Source organism: Colius striatus, chromosome 7 (genome assembly GCF_028858725.1).
Source record: "Colius striatus isolate bColStr4 chromosome 7, bColStr4.1.hap1, whole genome shotgun sequence".
Taxonomy (NCBI): Eukaryota; Metazoa; Chordata; class Aves; order Coliiformes; family Coliidae; genus Colius; species Colius striatus.
Genome location: NC_084765.1, coordinates 20,528,303 through 20,544,509, shown reverse-complemented (window position 1 = coordinate 20,544,509; position 16,207 = coordinate 20,528,303). Strand labels below are relative to the sequence as shown.

Sequence of the window (16,207 nt, the reverse complement as noted above, 5' to 3'; positions counted from 1 at the left end):
AGCAGCCACTTCAGTCAAGATCTATCTTGCAAGTAGGGAAAGCTTTTGTAAGAAACATATCCAACTTGTATTTTTCTTAAAGATGAGAAACAATATTTCTGGATTGTACTTTCTGTGATGAAAGCTGAAGTTGCTGGTGAGATAATGGATGAAAGAAGTGGGAATTCTGACTAACTTGCATCAAATTGTACCCTGATAGGCTTTAAAGTCTTTGGGAGAAGATTTGGGGAGTCTGTTGACATGAGGAAGACCAGCTTTGACACATGGCTCTCAGAAGAATGATTTCACAACCAAATGTCTTGGAAGTCTCTGTTGTGTCAGTTGTGCCAAATCAATTTTCTGGCCACAAGGGAATCCTGCTTGGGGTTAAAAAAAATGGTGACCTGCTTAACCTGGATCACTTCCTCTATCTGCTTCACTTGTGCTCCCATCAGTGAGTGGTCAGGCCCAGGAGCCAGCGGTTATATGAGCTTGTGTTGCTGTTGAAGGGAATACTTCCAGCTGCTCCTCCTTGGTCTGGTAGCAGTGGGATCCAGCTTCTTTGGAGCAGGCTCTGAAGAGCACATTTTACTGTCTTGCCTAGTTACTGCCCTCTTCAAAGTAAAACAATAATCACAGTCAAAAATACAGCTGATGGTTAGTTAAGCCATTCTGGATTTCTGAAGTCTTCCTCTTTTGTCTCTTAAGTCTTGTGCAAGGGAAAAGATGTCTCACCTGATTCTGACCAACCTGTACTCTTGGGCTAAGCTAAAGTATTTTGGTATGTATTGCCCAGTCACTGAACTCTTCTGCCTTCATTCAGCACTGTTGTCTCTTTCTGTGGCAAAATGTGGACTTGCTTTCCTCTTGACCCAACATAGTGTATGTACTTCAAGCCTGGTATTAGTGAGTTGTCATGCTGGTTTTAGACAAGAATTGAAACCTGGCCTGTGTCTTTTCTAGTCTTCTAGAGACTGTTGGGTTTAGAAACTGTGCAAGACTGAACGCATCAAAGGATTCTGCTTTCTTCTACCGGGGATGCTTGTGATCTGGAGAAAATGACCAGTTTTCCTCTTTGTTTGATGGAGGGGTATCTGTTTGCTTGGAAATGCCACATGTATAGGAACAGTGAAGTAACTGATGAGTCAAAATGAAGTGTAGTGGATTGAGAACTTTCATAGGGTTGGGGTCATGTATAATAGAATGGGAAAAAGGGAGCCTGACATTCTAGAAGAGCAGTGGTACGTTAAAAAGAGAAGATGACTGAAATATGTTTTGTGAACACCACTTGTGTGAGTAGGACTGTGTGAATGCGCGGGGAGAGTGAACTACGTGTTACCAGTGGTTGTGACACAGATGTGATACTGTTTTTTCTAAGTAACCATCTGCTTTCACTGACTTCGCCTTCTACCAGAAGCCATGCTGTGAATCATTGAAAGTTGACCGAAGGTTTGGCATGAGAGGGGGAAAATTGGTGTTTACCAGGGCCTTGCACTCTACCTGGATGACCCTGCAGATGATTTACAATCAGGATAGCCAAAATTCTCTTGGGATTTTTTGTATTACTTTGGCCACAGCCTAGCTTCAATACTGTCTACTGTTTTCTTCCTCCACAATGTGAGATATTAAGGAGCTACTGAAATAGTAAACTGGGAGAATTCTATGAAAATGCCATCACCTTCTCCTACTCCTTGAATGCAAGACTTTGGAAATTTGTGAGTGGGAGGCAATGGATTGAATAAGCCCATTCTGAAATGTACTCTGGCACCATGTGCTCCCCCTCTAGTTCTCTGATTCTCTTGTGGTATGTCAGCTGTAGTTGCTCAGCATAAACTGATGTTGCTCAGCACAGGCTATAGCTGTGACTGTTTACACAGGTTTGTGGAGAGCTCTTGCTTGTATGTTGAGATTTCTTTTGGGAGACACCAGGGAGACAAAGATACTTCGGATGATACAGTGTTTGTGGGCAGTAAAATGTTCCTTTATCTAAAATACTTAGTGAGAAATGGTTTGTGAAGCTGTGTACATTGGGAGACTCTTGTTCCATAGTCCTCAGTGAGTTCCCAGTGATGTAACCTCCACAGATTCACAGAGCTTCTGTACTTCTGAGTCTTTGTTTTTTAAAGGTTGTCTTTATACTCCAGAACTGTAGCAAAAGGAAGTAGAAGCCAAAATAGTTTTAAATCTTTAAAATAAGGGTTAAATATTTCTCTGTATGCTATCATCAAACCATAGCTCTCCTGGTCTGGAAGAAAGTGTCTGAAATGTTGAAAATGCAGTCCCTGATCGTAGCCCATATACATTTCTTAAGTTGTGTTGAGTTGGAGATTGAGTTTCTGCAGTGATCCGAAAGCCAGTTCTACCCAGCTCACTTGAGTAGCATAACAAAACTATCTGACCTTCTTTTATTCAGAAGTATTACAGTGTGAATTCCATTTTGGCATTTTCAAATTTGCTATTTTTTCCTGGACTTACTGCTTTAGGGTTTTTTTTTTAATGTTAAAAGCTTTCTTAGACAATGGATTACTGTTGTGGCTCCTAATCATTAACCTGAAACCTTTCCAAAAGGCTCAGAGAAAATGTTCAGCAGCTGACTGCTTAGTTTCTGTGTCTTGAACCAATTAACTGAAGTAATAGTTTACTGTGAAGTTGCCTTTTTTATCTTCTTCTGCTTAAATAGTGTATGTTTATCAGAGCTAGAAACAATCAATAGAGTGCAGGTGATAGGTTACTACAAACTGAGATAGTAATATCAAGCTGCCATTTGGTGCTATTATGTCATGGTACTAATTCAGTAATTCTGTACAAATTTGCAAAATTAAGAGATGATGTGTGAAGGGAAGTAAATGAGAACAAGGAAGATGTAGGAAGCTAAGGAGATAATCAATGTTGAAGCTGAAGCCTGTGTATGTGTTAATGAGAAGCTGCAGTGAAGTGGTAAATGCCAGCTGAAGGACAACAGTTGACAGCAGCAACTGGCAATATCATGGGGAAGTAGCCTGTCTTCATGTGGAGTTGCTTGGAAATGCCAGTAGCAGAAAACAGGAACATTTCTGGGTGACTTAGAGGTGGGTAATTTGAACAAGTCAGTGTGGCTTCAATGGGGCTTTTAGTATGTGAAGATCATATCTTCAGTAGATGCCTAGAGATTGAATAGTACTGATTCTTTTTTATTATTATAAATAAACAGGTATTTGGAAGATAAGTATCTCAGATCCACCTGTATGTTGTACTGGCCTCATAAACCATGAGATACTTAATGGCAGAAATGTACGATGTCATGATTCTATCCCAAGCCTCAAGGGATGGCACAGGGGAGTATGGATGGGTGTTAGCAGACTGATCTGTTTAGCTGCTGTCCTTACGTTATCACAACAGCACTCATGTTCTGTCTCTAATTGAGCCAGGGAATATTAGATTACATGAAGATTTTCCAGCAGCTTCTCAGAGTGCTCAGTCAGTGTTGTTTAACAACTAGCAAGTTTGAAGATGACCTCTTTAGGAGATGATGTCCTGGAAGTACCTCTTGGATTTCATCTTCTACGCTCAGCTCCTGGGAATTCTGTTAAGCTGCTATAAGTTAGTTCTTGGACCTCTAATATTTCCTGTAATTGTCTCTTGAGAGAACAGATTTGAATGAATTGTCAGAAATGAAGGTTGCTCAATGCACTTGCAAAATGATGCAAACCGTACAGTGACAGTCTCTACTGCAATGTGATTCAGTCTAAAAGCTTTTATTTAAAACACTTTCTGCTGTGAATGTTTATGTCTAAGACTACCTTCATGGGGCAGATGCAAGTGAAGAGCAGTGGTGTTCAAACAGAGTAGATGACCTAGTTATTGCAGAATTTTAGGCTGGTGTCCACTTTGTTACTACCTGATGAAGGAAGCAGCTATATGGTGCCTGGTCTTTTGGTTGCCCTTGTTCTGTGTTATAGGTGGAGGAGGAGTTGTCTTTTGGAAAGGAGTGTCAGTGTACAAACTTGTTGGGTTTTGAAGTAATCGAAAACTTATAATGAGGGGATTTTCTACTCCTGCTCAGTGGTGGCACTTAATGCAGTTGAGTATTGCCTGTTTGCCTTGCTTTTGAGGTTCAGGGCATGTATGCCTGCACATGACTTCCATGACCTAGAGTCATCTGGAGAACAATGGGGAAAAACATCTGATGATAGTCATCTCTAGACCATCAATGAGAGCTACAGCTGAGGCAAGCAAAAAGTCTCTTAATTTATCAAGAAGTCTGCTCATGGTAAAGTTGCTCTTACTCTACCTGCTAACATAAAATGTGACATCTTGGTTATTTAATTAATGTGTCCTTCTATGATAAGGTGGGCATGGTGATGAGCTTTGGAGATGCTGTTTGCTTCTTCATGTGTTTGGAGAGCAGCTGGAATTTCCTCTTGGGTGCTCTTCTGTTGGTAAAGGCAGGGTTTTTGACTGATTAAATATTTACAGTGGTGGTGTGACATGCTGTCCCTTGATGCCACTTTACTAGAGCAAATGTTTGTGCTACTTGGCTTCAGAGTATGTGTGATCTGTCACCACCAAGCAAAACTCTTATTCTTTGTCAGCCGAAGTGAAACTAGTCAGCTTCCTTCTGCTGCGGAACTGAAATAGTCTTGTGTCACGTATACACCTGTGGAATATAGCTGTGGATGTTGCTGAGATTTTAATCATTTATAAATGTCTAAGGCTTGAGTAAAGCCAGTGTTTCTGAAGTGTCTATGTTGATTCATGAGTGCAGAAGCAATTGTGTAGAAAACTTGAACTGGAAGTAGTGGTATTAAATTCCTGTTGCCGTACTGAGTCTGAAGATGCCTCTTCTATGGGGATATAGATGCTATAATTGGGATGAAAACTGTTGGAACTGCAAAACCTGACACATTTAGAAAACAAAAAAGAAATAGAAATAAAATAAAGAATTTATCAGTACTGTGTCTCAAGGAAGTGGGAGAGGATTTTACTGGAGAACTGAGCTTAAGTTGTTCTTGCATTGTGTTTATCTACAGTGAATGCTGAGCTTAATCCTGGCATGCGATGAGAAGCTGAGCTCTAAAATATGCATTCCTGGGTAGTAACTGTAAGAATTGACTGCACAGCTCATCTTGATGGATGAAACCATGAATGGATCAAGTAGTGCAAACTGTCATTCAGCAAATTATGCTGCTTGGAAATTCTGATTTAAGCAAATGTCCTAATAATCTTTAATTTGTAACTTACACATTTTAAGTGCATCCAGGTTCCTCCTTCCAATTTATACTTAATATTTTGTCAGCAAAAAGAATTTAACTCAGATATTAGTGGCCAAGCTTCCAATTAATTAAATTATATTGAATGAAGAAATTTTATTTTGATAATGCTGCTTTGGAGAATTCCAGACCTTTGCAGGTTTCCCATCCCTCTGTCTCTTGCACTGGTGTGCCATAGCATGGCAACAACATATTTAAGGATAGTAAGTGTAAATACCTCCAGTGCAAAGCTGTGGTGAGATGGGATCTATTTCAAGCATGTTTGGGACTTGGATGCATTGTTAGCCTTTCTGCTGAAGGACTGACTGTGTTTTCTCTGGGCAGAGCTTTAATTAGCAAGATAGTTGCGACAGCTTCTCTTTTCAAGTGCCTTGAATTTCAACAAAATGGCTGCTTTCTTCAGGTTTTATTCCTATCTGGATATCAGCAGACTCTCTACCTGAGTTCTGGGCATTCTTTCTCAGCATTGACATGTAAAATTTAATAGATGGCTGTTGTAAGTTAGATCTACTGTTGCAGCTTTCATCAAATCATGTTTGGAGAAAAACAAAGCACTTCAATGTGTCCACTTTTCCCTTGTTCACCTTCCTTTTCTGGCTGCTCAACCTATTAAAATTGTTCTTTGCAAACAGCAAATACCCTTTGTGAAAGCACACTTCTCCTTGCTGTAGCTTCAAGCCAATGTAGTAATCTCATCTGAGCTGTAGCATAGCCGGTTCATAACTAATCTTTGTGGTGTAAGAGTCAATCCTGGCATGTGAAATGAGAAGCTCATCCTGTTTCAGAATAGATACTACAACACACCAGTGCTGTGTAATCTAGCATTGTTTGAATATTCTGTTAAATTTAGCAGTGCTGGGCAGAATGAGCATCCAGAGGTAATTGCTGAGGGCTTGTACACCAGCAGCAGAGTTGATAGAGGGCTGTAGCAGAACAAGTGTCAAAATAGAGGTTGAAACATCAGATTATTTCAGTGTTATTTTAATGTCATGTGACTCAGTTACAGGGCATAGCTGCTGAGGAGCAGCTAGCCTCTCACTGTGATAGGTTTACTCCTTCGTAGCTGCTCTCAATTAATTGTGAGGTAAGGGTGTACATGCAAGCAATTAATGTAGAGCAGCTATTACCTGGTGCCTTGTTGGTGTGTCTTGTCTTAAATTAGAAAAATCCTAATGCCAGAGGTTTTTGCATTTGTATTTAACTGTGGTTTACATGATGCAAACCAAGCCTCTTAGTGCTGCCTCTCTGCCAGCTCAGGTTGTATTGCTGTCCACATGCATCATATGAGCAAGGGCGCAGTTGTATTAATCCTTGTCTTCTCTATCAGTGAAGTGTTAAATATTAGATCTTGGATGTGGACAGCAGAGAAAGCAGAAAGCCTGCCTATTTCTGGTAGGAGCTTGTCATGCTGCTGGTCCTTTTTTTTTTTTTTTTTTCCCCAAATTAATATTTTGAACAAGTAGTTCTGTAACTAAAGACAGAATTGGACAAGATAAGGGTGCAACCAGGAAGGCGAGAGCCGTTTTATAATTAAACCTGGCCAGGAAAGTAAAGGAAAACAAGAAGAGGTTTTTCAGGTGTATCAGCAGCAAAAGGAAGATTAGGGGGGAGAATGTGGGCTTGCTGCTGAACACAAAGGTGACAGAGGATGCAGAGAAGGCTGAACTACTGAATGCCGCCTTTGCTTCTGTCTTTACAGCCAAGGCCGGCCCTTAGGAAGTCCAGTCCAGCAAGGATAGTAGGATGATCTGGACAATGGAGGACTTACCCTGGTGGATGGGGATGAGCTTAAAGACTTGTTGGGCAAGGTTAACACTCATAAGTCAATGGGATGCATCCAAGAGTGTTAAGGGAGCTGGCTGATGTGGTTGCTAAGCCTCTCTTCATCATTTTTGAAGAACCACAGAGGTCAGGTGAGGTGCCTGAGGACTGGAGAAAGGCCAATGTCACTCCAGTCTTCAAAAAAAGTCAGGAAGGAGACCCAGCAAACTGCGTGCTGGTCAGTCTCACCTCCATCCCTGGAAAGGTGATGAAACAACTCATCCTGAATGTTGTCACTAAACATATGAAGGAAAAGATGGATATCAAGGGGAGTCAACATGGATTCGTCAAGGGGAAATCCTGTTTGACCAACCTGACAGCCTTCTGTGAGTGCATAACCGGCTGGCTAGATGAGGAGAGAGCAGCAGATGTCATCAACCTTGACTTCAGCAAGGCTTTTGACACTATCTCCCATAACATCCTCAGTGTGGCTTGGATGAGTGGAGAGTGAGGTGGATCAAGAGCTGGGAGGGTGGTGATCAATGGCACGGAATCGAGTTTGGAGGCCTGTGGCCAGTGAAGTTCCACAGGGATCAGTTCTGGGGCCAGTCTTGTTCAACATCTTCATCAATGCCTTGGATGAGGGGACAGAATGTACCCTCAGCAAGTTCCCTGATGATGCCAAACTGGGAGGACTGGCTGATTCACCAGAGTTGGGCAGAGAGGAGCCTCATGAGGTTCAACAAGGACAAGTGCAGAGTCCTGCACTGGGGAGGAACAGCCCCATGCACCAGTAGAGGCTGGGGACTGACCTGCTGCAGAGCAGCTCTGCAGACAGAGACCTGGGAGTGCTGGTTGATAATAAACTGAACATGAGCCAGCAATGTGCCCTTGTGGCCAAGAAGGCCAATGGCATCCTGGGATGCATCAAGAAGAGTGTGTCCAGCAGGTCAAGGGAGGTTCTGCTCCCCCTCTACTCTGCCCTGGTGAGGCTTAATCTGGAGTCTTGTATCCAGTTCTGGGCTTCCCAGCCCAGAGGGACAGGGAAATTCTGGACAGGGAAATTCTGTCCAGTGCAGGGCACCAAGATGTTAAGGGGACTGGAACATCTTCCTGATGAGGAAAGGCTGTGGGAACTGGGGCTGTTTAGTCTAGAGAAGAGGAGACTGTGGGGAGTGGGGTGGGGAATCTAATTAATATTTACAAATATCTAAATGGTGGGTGTCAGGAGGTTGGGACATCCCTTTTTTCTATTGTATCTAGCAACAGGACAAGGGGTGATGGGATGAAGCTGGAACACGAAGTTCCATTTAAACATAAGAAAAAACTATTTTACTGTGAGGGTGAGGGAGCCCTGGCACAGGCTGCTGAGGCAGGTTGTGGAGTCTTGTTCTCTGGAGGTTTTCAAAACCCACCTGGACATGTTACTGTGTGACCTGACCTAGGTGGACCTGCTTTGACAGGGGGTTTGGACTAGATAATCTCTAAAGGTCCCTTCCAACCCCCACAATTCTATGATAAAGGAATCTGAAGCCCAGCAAGCTGGTAAAAGTACCCCTCAGATGGTATTTGTGTTATAATATACTGATCCAAATGTACTGGTCTCTAGAGTATAATTGTAAATAACATGTTTTGTACACTGCTGTTGTGGTGGGAAAACCAGCTTTCTTTTCATGATGCTGGGGTGCTTGGATGGATTTTGATGTAGGGGAATTTGTTTTGGAAAGCTGTGGTGCCACTTAGTTGGGAAAATGTAGACGCTGCAAATGAAATGAGACCTTCTTGTTCTTCATGACAGTATGTTCTTTGAGCAGTATGTGCTGGATTTGCCTTGTTGCACTTGATAATCACTGCAAACCACTTGTGATCCTTATTACTATGTTAGAACTTATCCTTCTGGGCAGGAAGAACTTGTCTCTTTTTTTTTTTTAAAGTCAGCTAGAGACCACTACCTCAGTTGCCTCTTACCTGTTGATCACTTAATATGCTATTCCCAGAAGTCTTAATACATACAGTGGCTAAATGGGCTCCTGTAGCAGAAGACACGACAAGACTTTAGGCTAATTGAATGCTACTTTAATGGTAGTATTTGAGAAATTAGGAAAATGCTGTTTCTTCATGCATTTGACAGATTTCTGGGCTGAGTGAATATTTATTATATTTGAGAGGAGCTTCACGCTTTACTTTCTGAAACTCATTTGTAGTCCTAGAACATGACAGAGGTGAGGGGTTCGAGTAATGTGCTTTATATATGTGGGAGTGCTGGAAGGATTACATGGAGAAACCTGTGTGTGCTATCTGCCTGGTATGTTTATAAACATACTTGTTGATCTAAGGCAAGAGTTGTCTTAAGTTGTAATTTTGTTTTTATTAAGTTGTACTGACTGTAGGAGCTGGTATCATAATCAAGATAATCTAGAGATAAGATCAGTTTGTTTGCTAAATGTGTTTTCATCTTTGATTAATTCTCTTTAGGAAGCATATGTATTTAAGTGAGCTATTAAAAGCTTCTTTAGATGCTGCTCTGTAATATGGATAATATTACAGAAAAAAAAAATGTTTTGGAGGCCCAAATACTAAGTAACCTACAAAGATTAAAAACTACGCCTTGAAAGAGAATGCAATTCTTATCCCTGAAGCTGGAGCAACCTTTTGTTGGTGACCCTTAAATTCCCATACAGTGTCTTGGCAGGACTGACTTGAAACAGTTAAGAAACAGTTAAATTGCTTGTTCCCTTATGTCAGCAGAGCTGGCACAGGCTCTGTGCTGCTGCATGCTGGGCTGGATCAGGGATTGATTGTATTGGAAAGCTTATTCTGGATTTTTTTTTTTCTTGCCTTTAAATGGAGTTCCATGCTGGTTTAGCATGATTCCTGTGTAGCAGCAGTGTTAGCTGGGCAGAGAACTTGTCAGTCTCACTGCCAGGGCAAAAAGTGAGGATGCAGCTCTGTAGGAGGTACAAACTGTGCAGAGATCACCCTGTTGCCTGAAGAGCCTCTCACTTATGCCTTAGGTTATCTCCTCGGTGTTTCTGCATTGCTGCTTTGGCTGAGAGCTTTGTTGGAGTAAAACAACAAAGCATTGAACTAGTGTGGCTTGTCCCAGAGCTGCACCATCGCTGCCTTGATGCAAGGAAATGGGTAAATCTACCCGGAAGTGGGAACACTTCTTTAGCAGGAGGCTGCAGTGCTGTTGCCCAGGCTCCTGCTAGCAAGCTGAAGGTTGGGTTGCTGGCTCAGTGTTTCATAGTGACCACTAATGTGTGACTGTCAGCTGAGCACCTTCCTGTATCATTGCATTTTTGAGCTTGGATCCATATTGCCCTGGAGATGTGTTTGAGTATGGACTGGAACTGTGTTTTCACAATACAGAGTGTTTGACAATACTGATTTCTGAGTTTTCTGCACCATACTGTGTAGCAGATTTACCATTCCAGCTGTTTATGGGACTCCACATGGACTATATTGGGGGTCTTTCTAAAGTTGTTTTTGTCCATGTGGGCTTTTTAAGCTGGAAAAATGTCTCAAAGAAGCTGTCCTGGCATTAGTAAGAGTAAGAACATGCTGCAGAAGGAAAGGAGTGTCACTTTTTATAGTATAAACTACAGGACTAGTTCTTTGTGCTTAGTTTTTGGCCATAGGGCTTTATTTCAGTGAATGTTTTATTGGTGTTACTGCTGAAAGATGCTGCCCTGCTCTCTCCTCCTACCCTCTCCCTTGTGCTAATGCATCTGTTTATGTAGTCAGGCAATCAAACAGACTGGGGAAGTGATTCAGTGAAAAAACAACCTAAAGGAAAAAAAAAATCCTATCAATTTCTGAGACAGTAATTTGCAGTATTTCTACTTAAGATGGCCATACCAGCATGGACTAGTGATTGGAGGACATGCAAGCATGTGGTTGAGAGTAAGGTTGGGGTGGGATTACTGGTTTGAATGGCAATATTGGCTTTTGGTAGCTTCAAGTTGTAGCTGTAGCCTGAAGGCTCAGAAAATCACATTGCTATTTTATGTCTTCCTTTTCAAAAGCTTCAGAGCTTCCACTGAAAATGTGTCCTAAGGCAAACTTCCATTTTGGAGTCAAATGGCAAAGCACACAGCTGCTCTCAGTGTTTACATTTGCTTCTGTTGCATGCAAATGGTCCTAAGACTGAGCCCAGAGAGTTTAGATTTAGGGAGCTGAAACATGGCTCTGCAGTCTAACAGAAGCCATGTGGTTTGTTGTGTTTCTTATCATGTAACTATCAGTAACCTTGACTGATGACACAGGTTTAGTTCAAATAAAAACTTGTATACATGTGAAAAACAGCTTTTATTTTTGGTCCTATTCTGACTTTTCTAGGCTGTATTTATTTCCTTTGTTATATAATTGCATAGTGGTTTCTGGATCTTGAGTGCTTCAGGAACAACTGGGGACTTCAAAGCAGACTTATCTTAAGCTGGCAACTGGTTACTTTCAGAGAGTTTTCAGCCCAAGTGTTTTGGTGATTTGGGCTGAGGCAAACAAGGAATATTCTTGTTTTGTAAGTAGTATGGAAGATAGGGCAAAAAAGGGTAGGAGGATGGTAATTAGCCCTTCCTATGCTTCATGAATATTTAAATTATATAAGCATGCTGGACATGGAGATATTGGCACTTAAGCATCTGTTATGGTGGTAGTAACTAACCTGTTCCGTAAGTCTCCAACTGTATTCTCATTTTATATTGACATTTTGCTTTAGAGTGTTTAAAAAAAAATGATTCTCAGTCAAACTGCTTTCTGGTCTGCACAGATGTATTGTTGCACAGATGATATCAGACACACCGATTTCCCCATTTGCTCAGTGTTCTCATAACAGTGTACCAACTTGTTCAAGCAATTACTTATCAATTATTTTTCTTTTCTTTCTCTAGAATCCAGCGACTATCACTCGAATACTACTTAGCCATTTCAACTGGGATAAAGAGAAGCTGATGGAAAGGTGAGCAGCCATCTTAGCATGTAGCCACATTTTGTTTCAGACCTGCAGGAAATGTTTATCTGTTTACAATTACAATGAATGAATGCATGGTAGGTAGCAGGAGAATCTCTTGTGTCAGCTCTGAACATCCTCCTTTTAGCAGCCTTTACCAGTTAAAAGTGACTCCTAGATTTAATATTACTAATACCTACTAGACTTCTGAGAAGCTTTGGAACTTAGTTGCCACTCGGAGGAAGGAGTGCCCTCCAGTTTTAATACCTACTGGCACAGTATTTTAAGTTTTTGGAAAAAAGCAAACAGGAACAGATTCCTGTTACCTTGCAACTGTTTCCAGTTTGGGTTTAGTTGTTTCTTGCCTGTCATGCTAGCCTGCCTATTGGCTTGAATTTTACCTCTGTCAGGCACTGCAGAATGTTCTGTGGTTGCTTCTCATCTTTGATTTCCAACTCTTGAAGAACATTGCTGGGAAAGGTACTTTTGATAGTTTGTTGTTATACAGTGGAGGCAAAATCCAACTACAGTGGTAATGCACTTGGTTTGTTGTGGTGGTCTGTGGTTTTTTGATTTTTTTTTTTTTTAATATCAGTGTTATCGTTGAAGAGAATGTGAGGAAGCTGAATTCATTTTACTTGTAGAAGCTGTGAGTTGAATTAGTCTCGACCAGAAGGAGCAGTAAAGGTGGTACAGGGACATACAGGTCTTTAAGGCCTTTACTGTCCTTAACAAGTGTTAAGAGACTCAAATGAGTGGGGAGGTTCCTGGTAGAGTTATCCGTTTAACTTACTTTCTTTGCCCTTTCATTTGCCTGCTGATGGGAGTATGAGGAGATAGGATGCTTCCTAGTCTGTTAACAGAAACAACTGCTGGTACTGCTGTTGAATTGATAAAACCACTGAAAAACCCTAAGTCTCTGTGCTATAGAGACTAAAACCCTGTTTAGCAACAGATTTTCAGTCTATTTTAGAGTTTATTTTTTGAGTTTAAAATTTCTACTGTCCTGGGATAATGGACACCTTTTAGCTCCTGGCTCAGGTATCTCTTGCATTTTGTTTGGCCTAGACTTTTTTTTTTTTCTGAAATGATTGTATCTTTTAAAGCTTCCTAGTCTTTGCTTTATTTTCTAGAGATTGACTTCTTTTAGTTACAGTTGGAAGTACAGAAGCTTGTGTTACAAATATAGTCACATTAAAGCTGTTTGACTACAACTGTTAAGCTCTCCGATTTAGTTCTTTCTCTAATATGCATCTGTTCAGTTCTTTGATTTTCTTCTGCTGGTTCTTTTGGTCAGGCTAAAGTTCATTCTTCTTAGTTGCCTCTCTCTCACTTTGAGATACCTCCTCTACATAAGTGTCCTGAAATATCATTCTTTTATTCAGTAGGGTTTTTTTTTCTTCCATTCTCACTGGACACTTGTTTAAGGCTACTATCAATTTAAAAAGAAAAAGTGAGCTTGCTTTGTTTTGTTGGGTTGGTTTTTTGGTTTTCTTTTTTTTCTTTTCCAGAGGGCAGAGTCAGCAACTTCCATGTGAGGTGGTATTGTTAAGGCTTCTAGGGTTTCTGACCAAACCACACTTTAAGTGCACATAAATATTTACAAAGTCCACAGGTAAACATTTACTTTTGGTAGATGCTCATTAAAATACTTACCTTAATTCTATAGGATTGTCCCTGTGAGTAATATAACACATGACCCTTGCTTATTCAGGCCTGGGGCACGCTAGTCACAGTTTTGGTGCTTATTTATGTCCTGTTGTGTTAGAAAAATGCTAAAATGTTTTCTGTCAAGTAGTTGCTGCTGCTTTACATCACTTCTTCACCAAATGGCTTCCATGAAGCTCTTTGTAGCACTCCGCTAATGCTCAGCTCTGTTAAATCAGGCTGAGGAAGAGACTGGGAGGTGGCTCTTAGTGTTCAAGAAGAGTCTGTCATTGCTGAGGTAGTAGATGAAGGCAAGGGTGGGAGACAGGTGGTCGCTTGAGAAACCAAGATGCAAAACAATCAGTTGGAATTGGTGATGGAACTGGAAAAGATGCCATGAGCTAGCTAGGTATCATCTCTTTTTGCTAAAATAGAGGTGGTTCTCATTGAGATGACTATGACAAGCTGCTTAAGCCCTAATTTAGATTTGATTATAGTTCCAAAATGCAGATAATTTTTGAGACTTGCTTGACTTTGTGTGTCCAGCAAATCTTAACTGCACCATTGTGCTACAGTAAATGAGTTGAAAAACACTGGGAAACATTCATAGTGAGATGGAGAGGCATGCTCTAACTGGGCAAAATTAATCACTATCTTAATTTTTCAAGGGAAAATCCCCCAGATTTAGATTTTAAGTAACACTACCGGTTCACTCTGTCTTCAGCATCTGACTGGGAAGCCTTGTGTCTGCCATTGCTAGCTCACTGTCAGCTGGACTTGTGTGCTGACTTGCCAGTTGATGTGCAGCCATTGCTGTACAGGTAAAACCCAGGCAGAGCTGATCCTGGGGCCAGAGCAGTGGTTCTGCTTTGGAGCAGGAAGTAACTGCTGATATTGCACTTCTTGCAGGCACCAAGTAAAAGTGCTTACACACAGTGCTCTTTTTCACACCAAATGAGACTGTTCTGCAATAGTGTTAGAGACTTTTTTTTTTTACTGGGGGGCTTTACTTTAGATGAACTGCTGTGAATTTGCCTTCTTGTACTCCTGATAACCATTAGGAAGATTTCATGGGAAATTCCTATTGTTACCTCCTGCCTGAGTGGGGTTTATTGCTTGGTAAGATGTAGTGTTTGGGTGCAATTTTTGGTGCTTGATTTCACACCAAGTCAAAGCTTGAACTCAATTGCTTAATGGTGAATATTTACAGTACCTAGCCAGTGTCTGTTTTACCTTAGTTCATGGTGAGTCAGCATGGCCTAACAGGCAGCCTTATCAAACTTTGCCTGTAGTAATGCAGAAAACCAAAGTAGCTTTTAAATAAATGGTGAATGTGGTGAGGTCTGAGCTAGTGAGATGAAAATGACTGTGTTTTAAACATGAAAACATCTTAATTTATTTTCTCAATTGTTTAAGAATAACTTCTTAGTATGTCTTAATTCTCTTCATTTATTTTTTGGTGAAGCGCTAATTGTTTGACTGTGGCCAACAGCAAAACTGGTGTTTTGTAGGATGGAAGTGGGTAGTGAAGGAAGTGCTTAAGTTTTGCTTCTGATATGCTGCATTTGTTTTGGGGAATAAGGATATTAAATGTGTTTTGCTCTATCTCACAAGCTTGGTTAATAGAGACAGGAGACTAACAGGTTCAGATTCATCAGGTAACCTCAGAAATAAGTGATGGAAATGCTTTTAGTTTGTGGGTTTTTTTTTTTTGTCCAATTTTGTTATGTCTGGTAGCATCTGTCCCTCCTGAGAGGAGTTTTGGGAAGAACCTCCTCATAAGAGAGAGTAAAATGCAACTAGCTCTTCTGCTTCATGTGCCTTCTATTCGTCATTCTTTTTTTTTTAAAAAAAAGCATTTTAGCATGTAACCAAAGGCCCAATTTAATCCTTGAAAGTACAGACAGAGGTATTGCAGTTCCTCATAGGCGCTTATCTTGGTGGTCACATGTCTCTGTTCCCTCTGCTCAGAGGACAGATGCCAGGATGACCATGGTGGTTTGGCGGCTGGCCCAGATTGCCTCTTCTCTTTGAATTCAGAGCCTAATGCTTCTCTATAGGTACGTGGCTGGCTGCTTTCCTTTAGGCAAATAAGTACTTAACACTATTCAGCAGAGACTGAACAGGTGAAAAATTGTGCATGACAGGCATTTTGGTGCGAAGATAGCTTTTACTGTGAGTTTACTGATTCTCTGACATTCATAAACATTCTTTCACTGAAGTAAATATCCTAAAGTGTGTACTAAAGGGTTTTTTTCAGCAGTGAAGAAGCTTTTTATCTTTGGTACTCTCTTGGATAGGATTTGATTATGTCTAGAAAATGGTGATTAGGTAGTTACCAACAGCAGGAGGGAATTTTGAGGAAATAAAGAAGTTGACAGCTTTATTCCTCTGCCAAAATTGCTTGATGCTATTGCAGACCTGGTGTTAGTAAGCAGTGAAGAAATTACTGAAACACTTGAAAATAGTTCACTGGTGTGTGTATTCATTTTTTAAGTAGCAGAGAAAACAACTTTGTTTATGATTAAAAGAATGAATTTTGAAAAACTATTAGAACCAGTTATTGAAGTCAGCTATATTGAGCTAAGAGTCTAATGTTGATTCAAATAGACCATAATGT

General features: G+C 40.8%; 1 protein-coding gene across 3 annotated transcripts in view; it reads left to right on the top strand.

Annotated features, from left to right (window-relative positions):
* Positions 1-16,207, top strand: part of ARIH1 (ariadne RBR E3 ubiquitin protein ligase 1) — a 65,181-nt gene that overhangs the window by 16,054 nt on the left and 32,920 nt on the right. For 2 of the 3 annotated variants that reach the window (XM_061999268.1, XM_061999269.1), the window contains exon 2: positions 11,882-11,949. In XM_061999268.1, the coding sequence (XP_061855252.1) occupies positions 11,882-11,949 (68 nt within the window). Of the gene's footprint in view, positions 1-11,881; positions 11,950-15,579; positions 15,648-16,207 lie in introns of those variants that run through there. The other variant, XM_061999270.1, reaches the window with a different exon arrangement.